This window comes from Python bivittatus, unplaced genomic scaffold, assembly GCF_059951505.1.
Source record: "Python bivittatus isolate LINGU-HERP-01145 unplaced genomic scaffold, Pbiv_v1 ctg000210_np1212, whole genome shotgun sequence".
NCBI lineage: Eukaryota > Metazoa > Chordata > Lepidosauria > Squamata > Pythonidae > Python > Python bivittatus.
Window position 1 is genome coordinate 8233687 of NW_028277053.1, and position 22238 is coordinate 8255924.

Genomic DNA, 22238 nt, shown 5'->3' on the forward strand with positions numbered 1-22238 from the left:
CTAAATTAGAAACAGCAGATTCCAATTGACCTGCTGAGTCTAAACTCCTTTGTTTTAAAGATGATTTAGCTTGACCTCAGTTCAGTGGCAAGAGAGCATCACAGGAAAAATGTTTGTGGCCTTTCTTGTCTCCGACACCTTTCGTATCAGTAGAATCCACAGGAAGTTCCAATAACATTTCGTGGCAAAGATATGCAAACATTCAGAAACTCCCAAAAGTGATGAATGCATAAACATTTGGAAAAAATGTATTTAGTACTAGGCCGTAATTTTTGGACTTCTTATAATATATAAAAATTACTCAGTAAACATTTTCCATTATACTATTACAACTACCCTGTAAAATGTAGATTTTTGTAGCCATTGTGCCAACTATCTTTTACTTACCTAAGCTTTTGATTTTGTTGATAGTATGCTGCATAGCCCTGATTTGTGAACAATGCCTGAAGTTCATGGGTTTTGCTGTCATTAAGGACGATGTACGTGAACTGAATCTCTCTTATGTAAGTAATGAGGATAGCAACACGACCTGATGGGTAATTGATTAAGAGCTAAGGAAAGATATTTTTTATATAGAACGCTAGATATATTAAGTTATCTTAGTAACATAGTCTTCCTTTATTGACAAACTATGCCTGATTATACTAAAACTTCCAATGTAATGGAAGAGCTCAGCCACAAATACAGAAATGGACAGTTATTAGAGAAAGACCCGGGAAAGGAGGTCAATCCAGTCATTCTGCCTCTCTATCCAACAAGCCAGGGGTGCATCTCAAAACCTAGAGGTCATCGTAGAGCTAAACCAGGGAGAGATTCCCTTCCCCGGCCACCAAGGCTTAGCAGGCGTCCCTGTGCTTTTATATCATTCAGATTCCATATGGCTCTTATCTTTCACAGAGAAAGGAATCCTGAGCTAGTATATCTCCAAGCCATTAATTCTTGTTCCTCTAAATGGTATTTACTAGCGGATATTAAACTTGGCCCGTTCCATCTGGAAAAAGAAGGAAGAATATCTTTCCATTCTGAAAATATCTTTGCACAGGCTTGAAAGGATGGCAAAACTGAGGAAGAAAGCAGAAGAAAACAGGGAAGACAAAACTCCTTCTGAAACATGGCACAAGCGTTGGATCCCGTGACCTCGCCAGCATCAACATGCTGTACAGCCTCTGCAATGAAAGGGGGCTTTCAAGATGGCCTTGAGCCAGAATGTTGGAGGGGTCTCTCTTTAGGGGACATTGTAGCACACTGATTGGTGTCTTCAGCTTCCAACTTGTTTTGCCTTAGATATGATAGTTTTTAATTTGTAAACTGCCCAGAGTACCTTGTGAATTGGGCATCCATGCAAGTTGAATAAATACATAACAGAAGAAAGTTAAACGTCAACAAATAGATATTTAGGGTGAAAATAAGGGAGCTGTTCAACAAATAAAGATATGGAGAGAGAGGTCCTCTGGAATGAATCATAGTTACCTAATAACTAGTAAGAATAAATTATATGACAACCAGACATTAATAATAAACACAAAGATTCTTTCTTATTTGCTTCTTTTTTTTTAATCTGTTCAATCTTGTCTGATTCTCGGAGACTGCCTGGACAAGTCCCTGCAGTTTTCTTGGCAAGGTTTTTCAGAAGTGGTTTGCCATTGCCTTCTTCCTAGGGCTGAGACACGGGGACTGGCCCAAGGTCACCCAGCTGGCTTTGTGACTAAGGCAGGACTAGAACTCATGGTCTCCCAGTTTCTAGCCTGGTGCCTTAACCACTGCACTAAACTGGCTTTTACCTTATTTGCTTAAGTTTTTTTCTAATCTTATTTCCTTCCAAATAAAAAGATAACTATACAATTTCCTTGTCTGTACCATTTAAACATAGGTTCTCCTAAGTTCTAATCATGCCAAGTTTCTGGCAGAAAAATATTTATTTGGTTAGTTAGGGGAAGTGATCAAGATTTCAGACAAGAGGAAGTAGGAAAGAATTGACCTGATGCGTGAAAGAAAGAAGCGTGAGGTTAACTGCTTTCCTAAAGGAGGTAGAGCTACAGGTCTTCCAAACAAACAAACAAAGGCTGTCTTTTGGTTGAGTCTGAATTCCAAACCTGGCACAGGGTGATTTGTGTCTCTGAACTAATTTGTGTTCATAGCCTATGTAACTTTTAAAATTTTTATTTTCTTAGATTTATATCCCATCTTTCATTTAGAAATTGAAGGCAACATATATAATGCTCCCCACTTTCTCCTACAACAACAACCCCTTAAGATGTGTTTGGTTGAGAGAGATTGACCCAAGGTCACCTAGTGAGCTTCCATGGCTAAGGGTGGAGTTGAACCCTCCAGTGCCAGTCCAATACTTTAACCACTACACCACACTGAGACCAACTTGCTGAGTTTCTAATTTAAAATCCTCTACACAGCTCCACTTTGGATATATAGTTGAAAAACTCAGTGTGTTCACTAGAAAAGACAAAGCATTGCCCAGCATAAAAAAAAAATTAAAAATAACTTATCATATACTGTATTTTGGTGGTTGGGGAAGTCAGGAGAAGGGAGAGGCTTGGATTCAGGAATCAACTGAATGAACTCAAGTAAGGGTGATTCTTGCAACCGCAGTGTTTTGGAGGGATGAAAAAATGGCGGGGGGGGGACGGGAGATTTAGTGTCTTCAGTTCTGATGACACTCTCTTTAAAAAAGAAACTAGAGATCTATATTCTTTTCAAAACGACATTCCCATTCTCATTCATGCTAAAGTCTCATTCGATTTGCTTGTTTATAAGTGTTTCTATTCCTTTTCCATCCCAAAGCTTTTTCTTATTTATTTTTTGATAACACCATTGCAAAGGGAAGCTTACTCAATCATCTCCATTGTCTGTCTGCTCTTCCTGCAGATTTTCTTCCAATAGTCAATAAAAAAATATTTCTATTACTTAAGCTATTTTTCTGTGTCCTGCATTCTAGGTGGCAGAGAAAAGGCAATAGTCTGTGTGTCATTTTATTCACATCCCCTTCTCAGTCTTCCTTCTCAAATCTAAACCCATCAGCCCCTTCAATCTCTCTTCACAAGATGTGGTTTCTAGTTCTTCACTGCCTTATCTCTGCACCTATCCCAGGTTATCTGCATAGGTTCTTAATGTGTGATGACCAGAACAGGACACAATACGCCAAGGGGAATCTGACAAATGCAGAATTAAAGCAAAATTTTTAAGTCTCATAACTGAGAACCTATATTTTTGTAGATGCAGACTAAAATTGCATTTGCTTTCATTTTGTAGCTATAGCATGATGTTAATTCATATTTAATCTGACATATATTTTACTGTGATCATTGACCAATAATGAAAAAACAAATAAAAATAACATAACATACAAACAATACTATACAACAAAGACTACTATTGATATATACATGGGAATAGGTAACCGTCAAGATCAGAAGAGCAAGACATTCTGTAGGAGCTCATTCTCACAAGATCAGCATAAACCAATTGAAAACCAGGCTAGTTCTTTACCAAATCAAAAGACAGTTGGAAACAAGTAGAAGCAGGCTTCTAGCTAGTTATGCTGCATGGATGGGAGAAAGAGATGCAAGAATTTAAACTCTGACTTCTCTACAAATAGGCCGTGCATTTAAAACAAGCAGTTCCTGGAACTCTTTAATCATGACTTCATTAGCTATTCTACAATAAATCTACTTATCAGAAGCTCTTGCCTCTTGAATGACTGTTGCACCTGTTTTGAGTCCAGTTTGTTGATGGAAGCTTGATACCTTTTATTGTAGTTAAGCCTGATACTAGGAGAGCCAGTTTGGGGTAGTGGTTAAGGCATCAGGCTAGAAGATGGGAGCCCATGAGTTCTTAGTCCCGCCTTTGGCACAAAGCCACCTGGGTGACTTGGGGCCAGTCCCTCTCTCTCAGCTGTAGGAAGGAGGCAATGGCAAACCACTTCCAAAGACCTTGTCAAGAAAACTACAGGGACTTGTCCAGGCAGTCACCGGGAGTCAGAAACTGACTTGAAGGCACACACACACACACACACAAAAAGCCTGATATTAAGAGTGATTGTGTCCTGTAGGCTACAGATTTGGCTATGATAAGTGTCACTCTAGTGTCCTTATCTGACTGAAGATGATGCACATAAAACTCATCTGTCACCCCGAGTGAGAAAAAGTGTTAAAAGAGTCTCTATAGAAGTCATAACATATTAAAACAGGAGCCAAGGACTCAACAATATCCACTCCAAGCTTCTAAAGGGATGACCCATAAAAATAAAGTAATGTAAACAGTGTAAACATTAAGTCTCTCAGGATGTTGTGCATTTCAAATATTAAATTATGTATTTCTGTAGTTATCTAGAACATTTTCAATAATAGCCCTTCTGGATCTTTTAGGGTAGTATGTTTATTTAGTCCAGAAGTCTCCCATTTAAAAAAGAAAAAGAAAAAAGCAGCTCTCTTTTAAGGGTAAAGAGGTCCAAGGGTTGCAAAATCTATTAGATTTGAGCAGGAGAGGGAAGTGCTTTCATTAGGGCAAGGAGAGGACTACCATACCTGGATGCAAAAATTTGGATGATCACTAGATGGTAGTAGAATTATTTTTCTACTGGTCTTCTGAGTTTTTGCAGCCCAAATCTGGAAATGGCAGACTAAGGTGCAGCACTTCTCTTTCTTTTTGCTCATCTGATTGCCATGGAAGGGACAAATAACTTACACCAGATGTCTGCAATGATCTTTTGCAGAAGCCTCTTAGAAGTGGAGGTCCACCTGAACTTTGGCCAAAGGATATTATCAGCTCACATCTAGATTAGCAAAATGAATTTGAGAAAGCTCAGGTGCCATAAAGGACTAGGAAGAGCCAGATTCAAGTCCATCCTCAGCCATGGAGGCTCCCTTGGTGACTCAGTCTCAGCACAACCTCTGTCACAGGGTTATTGTTGTGGATAAAATTGGAGGAGGAAGTTCTATCTATGCTACCTTGAGCTCCTGGGAGAAAATGCTTGACAGAAATCAGTCAAATGCATTAATAAACTGCAGGTAGCTGTGTGTCAGAGAAAGCATATGGCACTTTATTTTTCTGTTGAGCCAAAGAAAAGGTACTGAGTATATTCACTTTTTAAATGAGTTCTCAGTCTTGTGCATGAGCATTAGGGCACTAGAAAGGGTCACCGTATATTAGGAGATCTACTTACCTTTAATTGTTCTGCTTTGAACTCCAAATCAATCTCCAGGAGCTCTTTGGGATCTGGATACTGTTTCTTTAGGACAGTCATTTCTGGTTTGGGTGGATAGTCTGATAATCTGAAATGAATTTTGGTGCCTGAAATATTGTGAAGAGAAGATTAAATAGTTTAGAACTTCAGTATAATAAGGACTTCACAGGATTTGTCTCTTTTACCAAAGTGAAAAAGGAAGGAAATATGTGTTCCCACTTTTGCACTTGTACTTCTGGAGATGTGGAGGCCAGGAAGGGTGGTATGATTTGGAGAAAGGAACAAATGACCAAAGAAAGGGATGGGATGGGTTCTGAATCAGCACAAGACTTATACTCACATGCACCAAATTTAATATATTGCTCAAATATCTCCTTGTATTTCTCAAAGCCTCGTTCTTGTAGTCTATGAGAAAAATATTTGAAAATAAATGATGTTTCATCAGGAAAAGCAGCTGAAGAATACATGCATGAGAAGGGCAACTAAGCACAGAAATCAATCAACTACGTTAATAAGCTGCAGGTAACCCTGTGTCACAGAAAGCATGTGGCACTTTATTTTTCTATTCAGCCAAAGAACCAGAAATAGACAATTTTCCTCGGGCCTCACTGTGACCCTTCCCCATCTGACTTTATCTGAAGGGTCTTTTTCAATGGGAATCTAGTAGACTGCAAATTTAGGGCTACCAGGACTGGGGTGCTATTAATCTGGATGTCTACTGATCTTCCATAAATCTGCAGCCCTGATCTGATAACAGTAATAAAATAAAGCACATGCTTTATTTAAATAAATAAATTTATTATAAATAAATATATACTCTAATCAAGAAACTATCAAGGAGTGTAAATAAACTCCTTGGTAGTTTCTTGATTAGAGTATTGTTTTCTGTTTGATTGTTTGTCTAGGATGCTGACAGTTTCCCAGTTGAAATTATGGCTGAGTCTGTCCATGTGTTGTGACATTAAGGAGTTTTCATCATGACTTCTAGTTGGTGTTCCTAGACTAAGCTAAATCCAAAAACCCTAAGGAATTCCTGGAAGCCTGGCATTCAGACACATCAGCCATCAATAGACACATAGAGTTAAACCACATTTACACACCATTCAAAAAAGACAAGAAGAAAGCTAAGAAGGAAACAAAAAGACCAAAACACATCCTCTCCAGCAGTCTATACCCAGATAAGCAGGGATTTACACCAGACAAACAATCAAGCAGACAAACAATCAAACAAAAACAATACCCTAATCAAGAAACTACCAAGGAGAAAACTACACTCCCAGTAACGCTGGCAGGGCAAGCTACTGTATATAAACACAGAGCAAACCCGACACTCACTAGCATTGATGATGTTACCTAGTTGGGTAAGGAAATGTCTGCAATCAAACAATCAAGCTCAGAGAGCACCAAGGACTCCACAAATAAATCATTCCCAAGTGTACTCTGACATAGACAATTGCTTCTTACATAGACAATTCTTATATTGTCAAACTTAAATATGGTCTTGCCCAGAGCTTTATTTGGAATTGTGTCTACCTGGCAAAGGTACACTATAGTAGGAAAAAATACTTTGTGGGGGATGGTGGAATTGAGTACACTGTTAGATGTGGACTGCAAAACCCTAGATGACCACTAGATGGTAGCAAAGAGCTAAAGTTTCAGGTAGGCGACTGAGACATTCAACCTGAACATTGCTTACTCTTCTATCAGCATTTTTTTAGTCTTGCTGTCCATCACTGATTGTGAAATTCGGGGATGAGGATTGATGTCAATTTCACCTTCTGGGCTCTCAATAAGCTCCTGTATTACACACTGGAAAACTTCTTTATATGTCCTGCAACACAGAAACTACAAAGGACCCCAGTGTTCAGATAAGGGATAGCCACCACTGACACTACTTAGGACTGGCGTTTGCTGTTCAATATTTAATAATCTCTAGGAAAGAATATGCTTGTTTCATGTCCCAATATTGCTCATGAGCATCTCCTGATTTTTTTTTTCCTAAACTGGAAAACATTCGATTTCCCAAATGGCTAATTGAAGGACTTTCTTGGCATGGTCAACATGACCAAATCTGTCTTTCCACTGCAGCTGAGAAAGAGGCAGTGTCCTAATTAGCTGCTTTCCTCCTAGATTTTCTACACTGCTCATGGTATTATCCTGGACCACAGCCTCTCTGTTCCTGGATTTGTCTAGACGTCTTGATCTTACTCTTTATGGTCTCTTCAGGTATTCCTGATCAAGAGTTGAAATGAAGCCATTAATATTTACTTGCTTACTTACTTAGGAGATTTACCTATCACCTTCATCCAATGGACTCTAGGCAATATACAGATACCATTTATAATAAAAACAATAATATAAGGCAAAAATAAGGATCAGCAATTTTGACTCGGCTTTGCTCACACTTTCTAGAGCTACTCAACAGATATGTCTGCTGCTACCTCCTTTATTGTTCAGCTTCGTTACAGAAATATTAGGAGATAACTATCAGCAAGTGCCTTATCAGCAAATTTCAAATTTAAGGAATCAATATAGAGGGTAAAGACTATTTACTAATTTTATTTGTGGGTGATATGGTTCTTACCCTGTCTAACATGGCTCAGGCTTCTTAGTATATAAAAGAGGAACTTCAAGCTTTTGTGAAGGCATCAGATTTTATGGTTAATTTTAAACATCAATTATTTTGCATTGACATTCCTCTTAAATTGCAAAACATTATATCTAATATTATAGACATCTCTATTTCCCTGAGTCCTTATGACATACGGCAGTATAAAAACATAGTTAATAAATATTTCAAATTTAAATGCCTTACATGCTTAGGAATATGTATACCCAGGATTTTTTAAAACTTGCTCAATATTAGTTATGGCAATAGGAGACATGTTACACAGAGGTACACAAATATGAATTTCCATTCAAGGAATGAAAACTCCGCGCAATCCTTCTGTTAGGTATCTCTACGTCTACTGCCCCTAGCGGTCAATATATGTATAGGCAACATGGTCTCTTCCAGCAATAATGATTGATGGGGAAGGTTCATGCCGTTAACAACTGCTAATTTTACAGTTTTATATAGTACACAGTTTTATCTACAGTTTTATCAGGAAAAACCCAGTTCTTTGTGCAATTAGATTATCAGGAAATCATGATCACTAGTCTGATTGGCAGATAAATATTTAGAAAGATACATACATGATCCATTTTTTCTGGTTTCTCCTCCAGTTCTTCTGGCATTGGTAAAGGCTTCAGAGGGGTGGTACAAAACTCACAGCGCCTGATGAGGCACAGATCAGTGGTGGAATGATCCTCAAAGAAACAAGCCATTAATTCTTTTCCTCAGATTCAATTAGCAGTGTGAAAAGTTTTGTATGTAAACCTGGTTATACACAATTCATCCAGTATAACAAACTGCTTTTACATTCATGAAAATGATTGTTTTCATTTAGCAAGAACCTCACATTTGCAACGGGGTAGAAAAACAGTGGACGTTGTGAATAAGTAAGTAGGATTTCTTTTTAGTTATGATGATGTAGAAGAGTACAGAGATGACCTTGGAGAAAACATGCAGCAACCATTAGTAAAACATGAAATTAGCCCTGGAAAACAAGATACTGTGAGAAAGAAGCTGAAGATTGCCCCACCTTGACTCTCTTTGTGTAAGTGGAAGAGAAGGTGATACACTGTTAGGCATTCAAGACTGAGGTCAGCCCTTCAAGATAGGCCAAGTCAGGAAATGGATATCACAAGAAATACTAGAATTCTACTTGATCAATATAGGCTATAACAAAAGATCTTATAGTAACTATTGATACCCCAAAGGCATGTGGAGAAAGGAGCTAGTGAATCAATGCTTCAGAGCACAGCTTATTGGAACTAAAGAAGAAACCTACGTGAGGCCTGAGACTTGCCTTACAAAGCACAGTGGGGTTCAGGCTTTATGTGGGCATGTTCCTCTCCTCTCTTTGGACACAGCCTTCCCAAAAAGGTCCATGGTGGGTAGCAACTTGTGACCAGAGAGGAGAGGGCATGCTGGTACCTCCATATGATAGCCAATAGGGGTGTAGACTTTACCTAGATTGAATTAAAGCATGGCAGAAACACTGCACAGCTAGGCTCAGACTGGCACAGATCACAAAACACCACTTTTGAAATGGAGCAGGAAAGCCTGATTGCAGACTCCTTCCATGGCAGATGGGGCAAGCCAAGAGGGGTGTCATCTGTTCAAGCCTTCTCAATGAGTCTACTAAGCATTCCTTGCCCACAGTCAGCTGGTCTTTGCAGAAGAGTCCTAAAAATTAAGATCAGTGGCATCAACAGACATACAGTACTGTATGTGGAATGCTCTCTTCTCTTCCTAAAGAACTGATTCCCCACCTTCTCCTCTGACTCCTGTGACACTGTGCATAGCATTTAGTGAGACTCCTTTAAAATGGTTTTTGCATCTACTGTACTCAGACTACAGCTCCACATACCTAAGGTCATCCTCCACTGTTATAGAGGTATGGCAAAGAGAAAGAGGCTGGGTGAAAGCACGAAAAGGCTCTCAAAGAATGTAAAGATATGGGGAGGAGAGGAACGTTTCTTACATACAGTCTATTATTTAAGTATTTGTGTCCTCTGCCTTTCTCCAGAGCAGTCATACAGCAAGAAAACATTTCCATTCTAAAACATTTTGGATCAATGGTAGCTTTCGAGTTTATGATTTTAAAAATCCATGGCATGCAGTTGCTTCCTGACACATGCATATGTGTTAGAGATCAGTCTCACTCTTCCATTCACAACCTGAAGAGTTTGACCAGAGGAGACCCAGGGGCAGACTCTGTGTCAGCTGATCCAGGGCCTGTATTAGGCAAGGTCTCAAGCCCAGCTACACATGGCAAATTGCAAAGGGAAGGGCAAAGGAAGTGAAGATGTCTCCTTGAAAGAGAGGTGACTCAGCCACCTAACTGAATTTGTAGCAACGGCTGTCTAAAAGAGATGGCTTCTGTGGCTGGCTCTTTGCGGCAAACTATGTTCTAATTTCCTGGGGCTCAGTCTGTATGCTGTTGTTGGATTATCTGGAATCTTGAATTGGAAATGGAATGTTGTTGGATTTTCCTAACCTCAGATTTCTCTCTCTGGATAATTTTGCAGAAGTAAGCCGTCATATCTGTTTTCTATGCAGAAAGCTTTGAGTTTGCATGATATGTTGTGTCATTTCTGGCTGCAATAAATGCAGAATGCTTTGAGTTTGCATCAAAAGCTGGATAATCCTGCTCCAGGGAAAGAAATAAGACATCTGAACTCTCACCTTATCTTGGAGAAGAGTCTTTACTTCCTCCTCATCAGAAAAGTTCTCTTTGAAGTTGACAAACCAATGTATGAAAAAGATTTCATTAGGAAAAATAGGAAAGAAAACAAAGTTAGTCTCAATAGAAGAAAACTCCACACTCACTCACACTGATGATGTTACCTAGTTACCTGCAAACAAACAACCAAGCTCGGAGAGCACCAAGTACTCCAAAGTTAGTCCTTCTTCACAAAAAAACATACCAAGTGGAATGATATGCAAGAAGTATCTAGGAAACATTCTGGATAAATAAGAATTACACTTATTTACATAACCATTTTTTAAATAGAAGACCAAGCTCCCTAACTGAAAGAAGATCCACAAAAATAATGAGAAATAATGGCTAATTTAGATAAAGGTAGTCTCCAGTTTAAGAAAAAGTTCTGTTCCCAAGCTCGTCATTAAGTCGAATTTGTATGTAAGCCGGAACAGTATTATTGCATAATTGTCAGGCCCAGCTCAAGAACAACGGTGAAACAATCCAGTTGAGCAAAGTTCCTTTACTTGCTTACGCCTTGTAGACAGAATCTTGCCAGACTAAATCTATATTACTGCAACTAATGGATGTATCCTGGGAGATTCTGGGAGTGGCTATCCTGAACCTCTTTCATTTCCCACACTCCCCCTGCAGACTGTGTTGTCTTTTGTCTTTTTTCCCTTCCTGGAATGCACCCCCTCCTCCCTGATAGCCTTGATCTCTCACATCACCCTCCTCTTCATAGGTACATTCCATCACAGTAATACTGGGTAAGTAGTATTGTGTAATTAACTCGAACCATTGTGTATTTAACTCGAATTTTGCTACAGCAGGCTCCGTTCTTAACTATGGGTCATCCATAAACCAGGCATTCTTAACCTGGGGACTACCTGTACTCGAGAACTTAGATCTGGAAAAAATATAATTTAAAAAATTCAAAAAAATTATACTTAACATACATAACTAAATATGTAACCAAGTAGGTTTATATCTGTCTCTTCTTTGGCTCTGTTTTGATGATATAATCCATAGACACAAGTGTGTTTTCACCTCTATCATATACACATTCATAGTCTAGGACAGTGTTTCTCAATCTCAGCAACTTTAAGATGTGTGGACTTCAACTCCCAGAATTCTGGGATGGCTGGCTGGGGAATTCTGGGAGTTGAAGTCCACACTTCTTAAAGTTGCCAAGGTTGAGAAACACTGCTAGCAATTACAGCAGTTACTGGCTGTACTCTATAATATGCTGTAATTTATAAAGCAAAGCATGGACTCGCTGGTGCTATAGAAAACAGACACTGGAAAACCTGTAATATGAAGAGAAATCCTCATTCTCTCATGCAGGCCACTAAAGCATCTACTTGCTGCTGTCTACCTCAAAATGCCAATACCGAGTTCACAGATTTTTATGTAATAGGTTATTCTTAATTTAGAGGTACCAGGAAGAAAATCTGAAAAATTTTCTATGGGCAAATGCCTGTGGAACAGAATGGCTTTACTGTTTTATTTCTGTATCAAATAGCTCAGGGTGTCAGAGGACCTTTAATAAAACATGGCATACCTTGACTCTCTAGCTCAGTCGCATATATTTCTTCTTCTTCTTCTTCTTCTTCTTCTTCTTCTTCTTCTTCTTCTTCTTCTTCTTCTTCTTCTTCTTCTTCTTCTTCTTCTTCAACTTCTTCACTAGAGAGTATTTCTGTTGAATCACAACAACAAAAACGCTATAGTCCCAAACACATATTAAGTCTCAAATGAAAGCCTTCTATAGAAATTACAGAGGTCTAGGTATGTGAAAGAGAACAGGAGAAGCAATACCATGGAAGGATTCTGGGTGAAAAGTGTACATGCAAGATACCCTAAGGACATGGGTTACTAAGTACTGTACATGGATTGGTTCTTCCTTTAACAAACACCTTGGTAATCCTTTCCCCTGAATGCTGTCGTGCCTTCTGTTCTTCTCTCATGGTCTTTACAGATGGACAGGCTGCCTCTTCCATCCAAAGGTAGAACTGTCAAACAAAGAAGTTTATAGCCTTCAAAATGCAGCAGTGAATTGCTCAGGAAGTGCTACCTAGGAGATTTCGTGTTTTGGCCATTTGAACTGGCTCCCTTAAGTGTTTGACAGGTGATAGGTGGCCAAACCAAATCTTTTCCAATTTAGCCTTTATATTCGGAGTCCAGACAGATGGCAGCAGCATTTTCAGACAATGGCCTCCAGCATCTCTTCTGTCTGAATGCTCCTAAAGACTTTTTTATTTCCTTCCTTCCTTCCTTCCTTCCTTCCTTCCTTCCTTCCTTCCTTCCTTCCTTCCTTCCTTCCTTCCTTCCTTCCTTCCTTCCTGTTGAAGTTAAAGTTTTGGAAGAAAGTCATAGCCTTCTTTTGATTTTATGAACTTTTATCAATTTTTACTGACTAGTGCTTAGACTACGGGGCTATTTTAAGTGATTTACATTTTTCTTTAAGCCACAGCCTCAAAGTTGGAGAGAGATGAGTAACAAAAACATAAATAACAACAAAGTTATGAGAAAAAGGTAACATATGAACAATTCCAACCTGCAGATGTTCCCCAGAGACTCCACCCAATTTCAAAAAGTGGATTTCAGTCTACCTACTTGATAAGTGAGTCACTCTTTTATCATTCCTGCCTGTAACTATGAGGATTGGGAAAGTGAAGACTGGTTTTCCTAGAGGATGGGTTAGAAACAGAGAAAGGAGGGGCTGTGGGATCCAATACACATGCTTAGACATAAGGCAATTTGGCATGGTAGCCTAAGTTGGAACTTGTAGCTGATTCTTAAGCCAACTTCAGACATCCTGGTCCAGATTGCAGTGGCTTGGCCAAGGGGTGAGGCTGGTACTTGGTCCAGTCTATGGCCACTGCATGAACCCACTGATTGTCCCTCTGCTCCTTGCCCTTTCTGTCCACTGGCTGGCTCCAGTGTGGACCAGTCACCCAGGGCTTGCCTTTTAGGAACTTTTCTCACTAGTCCCTCTGAGAACACCCATTTGGGTGTTACAGCTCTGTCAGAAACCAGGAGGCGGCTGGGAATTCCTTGAAAAATTATGAGAAACATCTTCTTCCAGGAGTAGATCCATCCTGGTATTGCTGGCACATCCAAACCTTTTCCCAATTTGGAAGACTTCTATTTATTTTAGTAATGTGACTTAGTGGTTGTCAGATTTTGGTCTTCTGAATATTCCTGGTTGAAATGTGATGGTAACATGAAGATGATTCCTTCTACCCTACTTTCCATTTTTCTTCTTTTCTACCTGATATGTTCTAAGAACTCCAAATAGAAGAACTACATCTCCCATTATCCTTAACTGTGGATGATGGGCAGTGTAGTGTAATAAAGCACCTAGTTAGGAAGGCTTGCTTAAGAAACACACTTAATTGTACTAAATATGGTATGAGTTTATCTAAATATAGACTCTGACTTTATGATATGCCACATTGCACAATCTGGCATTATGATGGCAAAATTAGACACACTAGCAAGAACCACAATTTTTATTCTATTTACAGCTGATTGCAGAATGATGCCTCAAGCAACAATAGACAATCCTAGCGTAGAAGCAACCAGTATCTTAGAATTTCCTCTTTATGTTATGATGCACATATTAAGATATACTATAATGTCTATTAATGATTCCTAAACATTAATAAGTCCTAATAGGATTGGAATTGATACCAACTTCAGGAATATTAAGGAAATACTGCCATTTTTGCAACTTACTACCTTCTATTTTCTCAGTTTTTTCTTTTCCATCTGTACTTCTCTGGTCCTTTTTCTCTGTTTCTAAATGAAAAATATTATGATAAAAATCAAACCCAATGATTTATCAAGTGAATTGCATTTAATTTTGTACCGTACCATACCTGAGGATAACTGCTATAGAATCAATCATTGAACAATACAACCAGACACATCAAGCAATTTGTAATTAGAATTCCTTTTCCCCCCCCCAAGTTTTGTTATGTTAAAGTATAAAGTCAGAAGAGGCCATGGGAGTCATTGAGTTCAATTCCTTGCTCAGTGCAAGAATGCAGATGAAAGAATCTGACGCAGACCACTGTCTAGCCTACACCTGAACACATATGTTGAAGAGAACTCACCACCTCTGTGAGCAATCAATTTCACTGTTGAATTGCTCTTATTCTTAGGAACTTTTTTCTATTGTTCATTTGGAATCTACCTTCTTGTAATTGAAATTCATTATTCCACATCTTGCACTGGAATGAAACACATTAGCTCTTGGTCTTCTGTGTGACATCCTTTTGGATATCTGAAAAGTGCTATACTGTATCCTCCTCAGTCTTCTCTTCTCAAGGTTAATCAGACCCACCTCCTTCTATCTCTTTTCATAGGATTTAATTTCTAGTTCCCTGATTCTTTTCATTACCCTTAATAGCAACAATGAGGTTCCCAAGTCCAGCAATCTGCTGATTATTTTACCAAACTATTCATTATCACTGAGAAATTCTGAAGCATGAGGAAGTATCAAATGAATAGAGGAGGGCCCTATTTAGAAAGGAAAAAAAGAGGATTTGAAACACCACACATCATCAATCCCTAAGAAGATTTCAGAGTAGATGGGAGAAGAAGACTGACCTGTAAGATCCTTAAAAATAATGCAGTGATGACCAGAAATCTGTATGGAGATATAGATATATACACATACACATACACCCAGAGTCGTTGAGAAATGAGCAGCATACAAGCTTAATAAATGATGATGATCATGATGATCATGATGATCATGATGATGGTGATGATGGTGATGATGGTGATGAAACTTGTAAGACTAGTTTGCTTCAATTTTTGATTGATTACTATTTTAATAGACTGTGAAAATTCTGGAAATACAATATATTTTGCAGCAAAGCATTTGATAAAGTACTCTATCATATTCTGACTTAGCAATTGATTAAGTAGAGGGTAGATTGCATGGGTATTAGGGGATTCACAACTGATCTGAAAATGATACTAAAAATGCTCCTCAGAAGTTGCTCAAATGGAGTGCCACAGGATTTAGTTCTGGGACCAGTGTTCCTCTACATTTTTATTAATGGTTTGAATAAAAAGGTGGAGGGAATGCTACTGTATGACATTTGTTGATGCTACAACATTGGGTAGTATAACTAATACCTTAGAAGATAAAAACAAAATTCAAGATGATCAAGGTTAATCAAGCAGACTGACAGAATAGAATTTAATGGAGTTTTTTTTTTAACTTAGGAAAAAGAAATATAATGTTGGGAGATATTGAAAATAGATATGTGAAAAGGATTTGGAAATTGTAGATGATCACAAACAAGTGCAATTTTGCAAATCACAGGAAATGATGGTTCTACTAATTTCTGTACTGGTTGAACTTCCAGGCCAGATAATGTGTTAGCATTCTCTGGCTCTCTTGTCAATATTTATATTCTGATAACCATTTAATTGCTGCTTTATTTGCTACTAGAGCTAAAAACAAGTAATTATTTTCTATTTCAATTATGAGAGATAGTTCATTGTTTGCTAACACCAGCTACTGAAAGTGATGTTCTTATGGAGATGAAGAAGGGTTAAAAAAAACTATTAAAGATCTGAAAGTGCCAATTACAAGCAGTTGAGAACAGAACACTGTAGCTGGAAAATCATGGGAAGTCTGTAGATATGTTTATACAGTAGGTGATTTACTGAAAGCTGATTAGATCTTTCACCTTTAGGATAAAATTATACCTTGGGAATGATTTGCGTATGTATGAAATTTCAGAAAAACCAGAGAAAAGCCAGCCTTTGGAAGACCTAATACATGAAGAATTGACTTTGCCAGAAGAATATCAGCTATACGATGAAATGGATTTATCACATTCCATCTTTTCCTTTTTGGAGAGCTGACGAACCCTGGTCCAGGTATTAAGAGGTTCTTCAAATATGTCATAAGAAATGGCATTGGACAAAAGTCATGATCCACTCAAGTAACTTTGTAGGAAGATAACAAGTGTCATGTTATGTTCTTCCCAGATTACATTACAGAAGTCCAACAGCATATTAATACAACTGAGAAATATTGCTCAAGAGAAGAATCTTCAGTATGAAATCAGGTTTCCATTATTTCTTCTTCTCTATATTTTTGTCTTTGGACACAAAAAAGTTATCAGCTACAGCTGTGTTTTGACTTTTCCACCCACCCAGTGCTTCCCTTTTTTAACATTTAACATTCATTTAAAGGTTCCATGTTTCCATATAATTGTTTCTTGACTTCTCTTTCCGCCCCTATTGGTTAGTTAATTAGTTAATTTTCTAAAAGAAAGAAATTGAAGAAGAAATATGAGGTGGAGAAGGTTGTTTTTAACATGTGAGACTGAGCAATCAACTTTTAGCACTACTGTATCTACAGATCCTCCAGAATAAATACACACTGTAATTGTTTTCAGTATTTGCATACTAAATCAGTGGACTATATAATAGTTAGAGTTCATATGTTTAGATTGTAAACAAATGAACTCTACTATCTGCTACTATCAAAATGCTATTCTTGGTGTTTGCAAGTTCACATGTCAGAATTTAATTAAGTAGGTATTTGGTGCCTCTTGATACTTCCTAACATCAAATATACTTTCTTTTCTTTTCTTTTCTCTGGAAACAGAAAAAAACTTTTCTTTAGATTATTTCCTGGTACTTTATTCTTTAATATCTCAATTTAAAGCATGTGAGATGCTGCAACTATTTCATTCCACGCTCCTATAACATTTATGGCCTCAGCTAACATTTAAACAGAGAGAGCCAGTCTAGTGTACTGGTTAAAGGCACTAGGCTAGAGACCAGGAGACAGAGAGTTCTAGTCCTGCCTCGGGCACAAAGCCAGCTGAGTGACCTTGGGCCGGTCACTCTCTCTCAACCCTAGGAAGGAGGCAATGGCAAACCACTTCTGAAATCTTGCCAAGAAAACTGCAGGGACTTGTCCAGCCAGTCACCAGGAGTCAACACGGATTGGAAGGCACAAAAAAAGTTACATCTTTTACCAAAGCTACATACAGTCTTTGATATGGAAGCAGCAAAACCAAAAGCTGTATTATTTAACCTGTTTCTCATTAAAAGACACAACAATTAAAGCTAACTCTCTAGAGGAGAAAATAGAAGAATTGCCAATTCTTTATGCACCTCATCCATCTTCTGAGCAATACAGATCTTTAGTCTCTGCTAAATACAACTTTACAAGTTTTATGCTTCCAAAACTGAATTATCATTACACTGCACCAGGGAACTGTACCGATAGAGAATTCTAATACTGTAACTAACTTGTCTTTAGGCTTAAACAAATAAAACAGCATCATCTCTTTGGGCAAGCATATCTATTTATCAACAGGGCTTTATGTTTTTTTTTAGTTGTATAGTTCCAATTTTTCATCAACAAGTGAGTCAGATTCTTTTCTGCAGAATGTGAAACTACCAGAGTTACCCAGAATCTGGTGATTCACTTCAAACAAAATTGTGACGATTGTTAAATTTGTGAAACTGGGAAGTCAATGTTCCAACCGTAACAGTTCTTCTTGCTTTACCTAAGGTAAATAAAGGTTATTTATTTTAGTGCTAAGAAGCTTTTAATACAATTCTTTGGAAGCTTTCTTAGGCACGCTGTTTCCAATTATGGGCACTGCACTTTAAAAGGTACGCGGAGAAGTTAGAGCAGGCGGTTGGCGGCCAGCTTTGGAAACAATTTAGTGGATTTCTGCACCGGGCAGGGTTGAATCAGGGTGAAGTGGAGGGTGTCAAAAAAGTCAAGCTGGTGATCAAAGCCCACCAATTTGTTACATGCAGGTCGGCAGAGGAGGATGGCCTAAAGGAACCCCACCAACTAATTCTATTTTCTTCCTCCTAACATTCTCTTTGAAAACCCAAACTCTCAGTACAACTTCCTCAAGAACTTACGTAGCTCGCTTGAATCCGCAGCACTGTCTGAATAACTCCATTCCGTTTGAGTCTCCAAATCAGCAACTTCCCGTTTTCTGCAGGGGGGGGAATTCAGGAAGAAATTTCCTATACAGAAGCGCAGCACAATGCTCTGCCGTTACCAAGGGGACTATTTATTTACTTAATGGTTGTAATAGTTTATAATCATACTTAATCATGATACATAATTGTACATACAGTAATTATTAAATAACAAATTACACAATACATTTTTTAAAAAGACATGAGAAGCAATAGCAGAACAAACTAAAATTATCACAACCTTGCCTATAAAACAACTGGTATTAGTTAACTTGCCTTATACCAGGAGGGACCAATCTGAAATATCAGGGGCGTCTGCAGGAATATTGTCAACTAAGCCAAGGCGGTGGATGCGGCAGGGCAGCCGAAGTTCTACTTCTTTTTCATAAGCAGATACAAAAGGGCAGAGCTTAAATCACACTGCCGTGGCTGCCATCTTGACTTTGTTGACCGTATTCTGCAGACATGCCAGTGAAATATATAACCCCAAAATATTATCATGTGTATCATGTAAAACAGGAGAAAAAATTATGCATATTAGCGCTTATTGTCCAGTGCATTTCAGAACTGTTCCTTCGTCTGCAAATATATTCAAAACACTTAGACAAATGTATTAAATCCATTTTACAAAAACAAATTGTTTAAAAGAATATAACTGTACTTTCTTAGAAATAAGGCCATTCAAAACACTTGAAAATACTCTGTGTGTGTGTGTATGTGTGTGTGTACTGTATGTGTGTGTATACACACACATACATTCATTCATTCTATATATTATAAATCTGCCAAGTCCGAAGGTAACCTACATGTGTCCGTGTAGTTATACTGGCAAGAGTGCAGAAGTAGATGGTGATGATGATGATGATGATGATGATGATGGTTGGTCGCACACCAGCCAGACTGTATTTGGCATTTTTATCTATCTATCGAGTCCTTCCCAAGGGCCTGGGTTAGGCAGATGTTTTTTGATGGTGCTAGAGGTATTATCACAGGATATAAGCTGTTCCAAGTAAAGCTGCCTTTTGCAATTGACTGATGGTCAATGCTGATGGTCTTCAAGTGGTGCTCCAGATGTTTTGGGATTGCACCCAAGGTGCCTATAACTATTGGTTCTGTCTTTGCTTTCTTTTGACACAGTTGTTCTATTTCTATTTGCAGGTCTTTGCATTTTGCAATATTATTATTATTATTATTATTATTATTATTATTATTATTATTATTATTATTCATTATTCCTTATATAAATCTTCCAAATATCAAGCATTGAAAGAAAAAAAGAGAATTAGGAAAGAGAACATTGAATTCAATTCTGCCTCTCTCTTGACTTTAAGGGGGGAAAAATCAAATGAATATTCTTGCTCACCTGCCTTTATCACTCAAATTCCTACAGTGGTGCAAGAAATGCCATTATGCATGGGGAAAATCAGAACTGCTTATTTATGAAAGCGACATTTAGCTTCACACTCCTACTAAATGAACCCAGTTCCTGCTAAATCAATGTCATTGTTTCTGAGCAACATTGTTAATGACAAGAACTACTGTATGCTCGTTTGCTCACTAATAGTCCTACTTCTTACATATATTACCATTTACTTAATACAGGTATCTGCAAAGGACTCTTTCATATGTTCTGAGTGCTTTACTTCAGTGACATATCAATTAAAACTGTTGTGGGTGCAAAAGATGGAGCGCAGCTCTGAGGAGGAAGACACACTTTATTGAAACAATGATCATCTGTTTTCTTCAACACTATGCTCATGAGCCCAGAAAAAAAGAGGAGGCTAAAGTTGGGATGACATAGAGCATCTTGGTGGGCTAAAGGAGAGGACAGGCAGCAGTCTCAACACATGGGGATGTTGTCTTTCGGTGCAACATTCCCAGCAGCCATTTTGTGCGGCACCTAAAATGTGTTCTCAGAATGCCAAACATGTCCACTGTCCCATAAGTTTTCCTACTTATGAGCTAAAATATCCATCAGTGCCTTTTCTGATATCTGGGGACCCGGATCAATTTTCTCTATTGTTGTTCTATGATTATTCAACTTCTTTCCCCTGTAAAAAGAGGTGGGTTTCATTATAGCTTTCCTTTTAATGTTTTTCAGATAGAATTGTTACATAAACAAACAAACAAGAGTCCCATGATAATCAGCAAGGCTGCTTTTATTAGAAACAACTGAGGTATGATGTGCAGAAGAAGAAACACACTACACCACTAGGACAGGCTTCATACCTTGGGCTAAATGTAACTTTTGGTTTGGGTTTAAGAGCTTATGTCAATCCAACCACTGCGTTTATGAACCATGATTTATGGCTTAATGTGTTGTGTGACCCAGCCACTTATGGATTATTCCATAAACAATGGTTAAACCAGCCATGGTTTAGTATGATGTGAGCACTCAGACAGTACATAACTGAACATGGGAGTTGCCGTCCATTAGGTTGAGGTACTGTGGGAGGAGAAATGCCAGAGGAGCAGCTGGACTAGGACTCAGTCCTATCACTGAATCTAACACATCCCTAAAAATAGGGGGTAACACTGTTTCTGTGTCTTCAGAATCTTGTGATAGACGACTAGAAACAGGCCCCATTATTGGCTCTTTTGGAAGGTCTAATTTAGGGCAACTAAATCTGGACTAAATAGAAATGGAGCCACTACATGGCCCCAAACATTAGATATTGCTATGTTTCTTTGCTGCCATCTACTCAGTGTCTGAATTTTTGCAGATTTGGTTGCCCTACTTAATGAACTGTTTAGGCATAGTGCAATTCCTGCTATTGATCAGTGTTGGGAAGAATGTGACTGAAATAGGCAGAAACTATCCTTACTTTGATGGCTGAGCTTCAGGAATTGAAATCGACAGAGGTCTTCTCTGGAAATCTAAATGGAGGGAGAAAAGAGATTGCTTTTCAAATCATAAAAGTAAAGGTGTGAAAGTTGCTTTTACTAGATACAAGATTATCCATTTCTGACTTGCAACTAAATTCTCAAATGCCTTAAAGTTCTCACATTGGATTTTCTGATTCCATTGGTTGAAAGGGTTTTTAAATGAGGATTCATGTCAACTTACTTAATGCATTCCAGAATATGTCACATCATGGATTATGTCTTCTATCATGTCCCTACAAGATATTTTATATGTCCCCTTATCAAGGGGACAAGGATAGGAATCTTCCAAGCTGCAGGCCTAATCCAGCCCCCAAGGTGACTCATCCAACCTGTGAGAGATCTCCTCCATCAGTGAAGAGGAGAGCTGGGCTGACTGGTGCTTCTGCTGGAATATATGCAATGGCATTAGGACTGGGTGGTCCAACATCTTTCCCCAAAGGGAAATGCTAGGGAGGCCAAGTGTTTGCAGATATTCCAGAAGGAGCACTCCCATGGGAGCTCTGGCCTGGGCTGTCCCTTGCCTTCTTCCTTCAAAAAAATGAGTGACATCACCTGCAAGCCAAAGTCTTCTTGCTGCTGGGGATCTAGGAGTGGAGGGGAGAGGTTTGGGTGGGAAGAGAAGGGCTTTGTTACCCCATGTTTTTTTCCTTCAGGCCAAACTTGCAAGAGCCACTAAGCATAGCTCTCTTTGTCCCTTACCTTTCTCCTTCAGAACAGGTGCCAAGTGGTTTAAAGCCAGCTCGTCCTTCAAGTGCAATTTGCTAAATGCTTCACTGCCTCATACTTTTCATGGGGGGGTGGGCTCCTCAAGTTTTAGCTTCCAAGGAAAAACAGTTCTACCCTGCAATCGTATGCTC

General features: G+C 38.5%; 1 protein-coding gene across 1 annotated transcript in view; it reads right to left on the bottom strand.

Moving 5' to 3' along the window:
- LOC112540648 (uncharacterized) overlaps positions 1 to 21787 on the bottom strand; it is a 28937-nt gene extending 7150 nt beyond the window's left edge. Inside the window, exons 1-10 of the mRNA XM_088139503.1 lie at positions 21711 to 21787; positions 18433 to 18509; positions 14251 to 14310; positions 12423 to 12518; positions 12071 to 12205; positions 10491 to 10537; positions 8393 to 8506; positions 6894 to 7042; positions 5538 to 5602; positions 5177 to 5304 (exon numbers count right to left, since the gene is read on the bottom strand). Coding sequence (XP_087995629.1) covers positions 5177 to 5304; positions 5538 to 5602; positions 6894 to 7042; positions 8393 to 8506; positions 10491 to 10537; positions 12071 to 12205; positions 12423 to 12518; positions 14251 to 14310; positions 18433 to 18509; positions 21711 to 21787 — 948 coding nt within the window. The remainder of the gene's footprint in view (positions 1 to 5176; positions 5305 to 5537; positions 5603 to 6893; positions 7043 to 8392; positions 8507 to 10490; positions 10538 to 12070; positions 12206 to 12422; positions 12519 to 14250; positions 14311 to 18432; positions 18510 to 21710) is intronic.
- Positions 21788 to 22238: the final 451 nt, after the last annotated feature.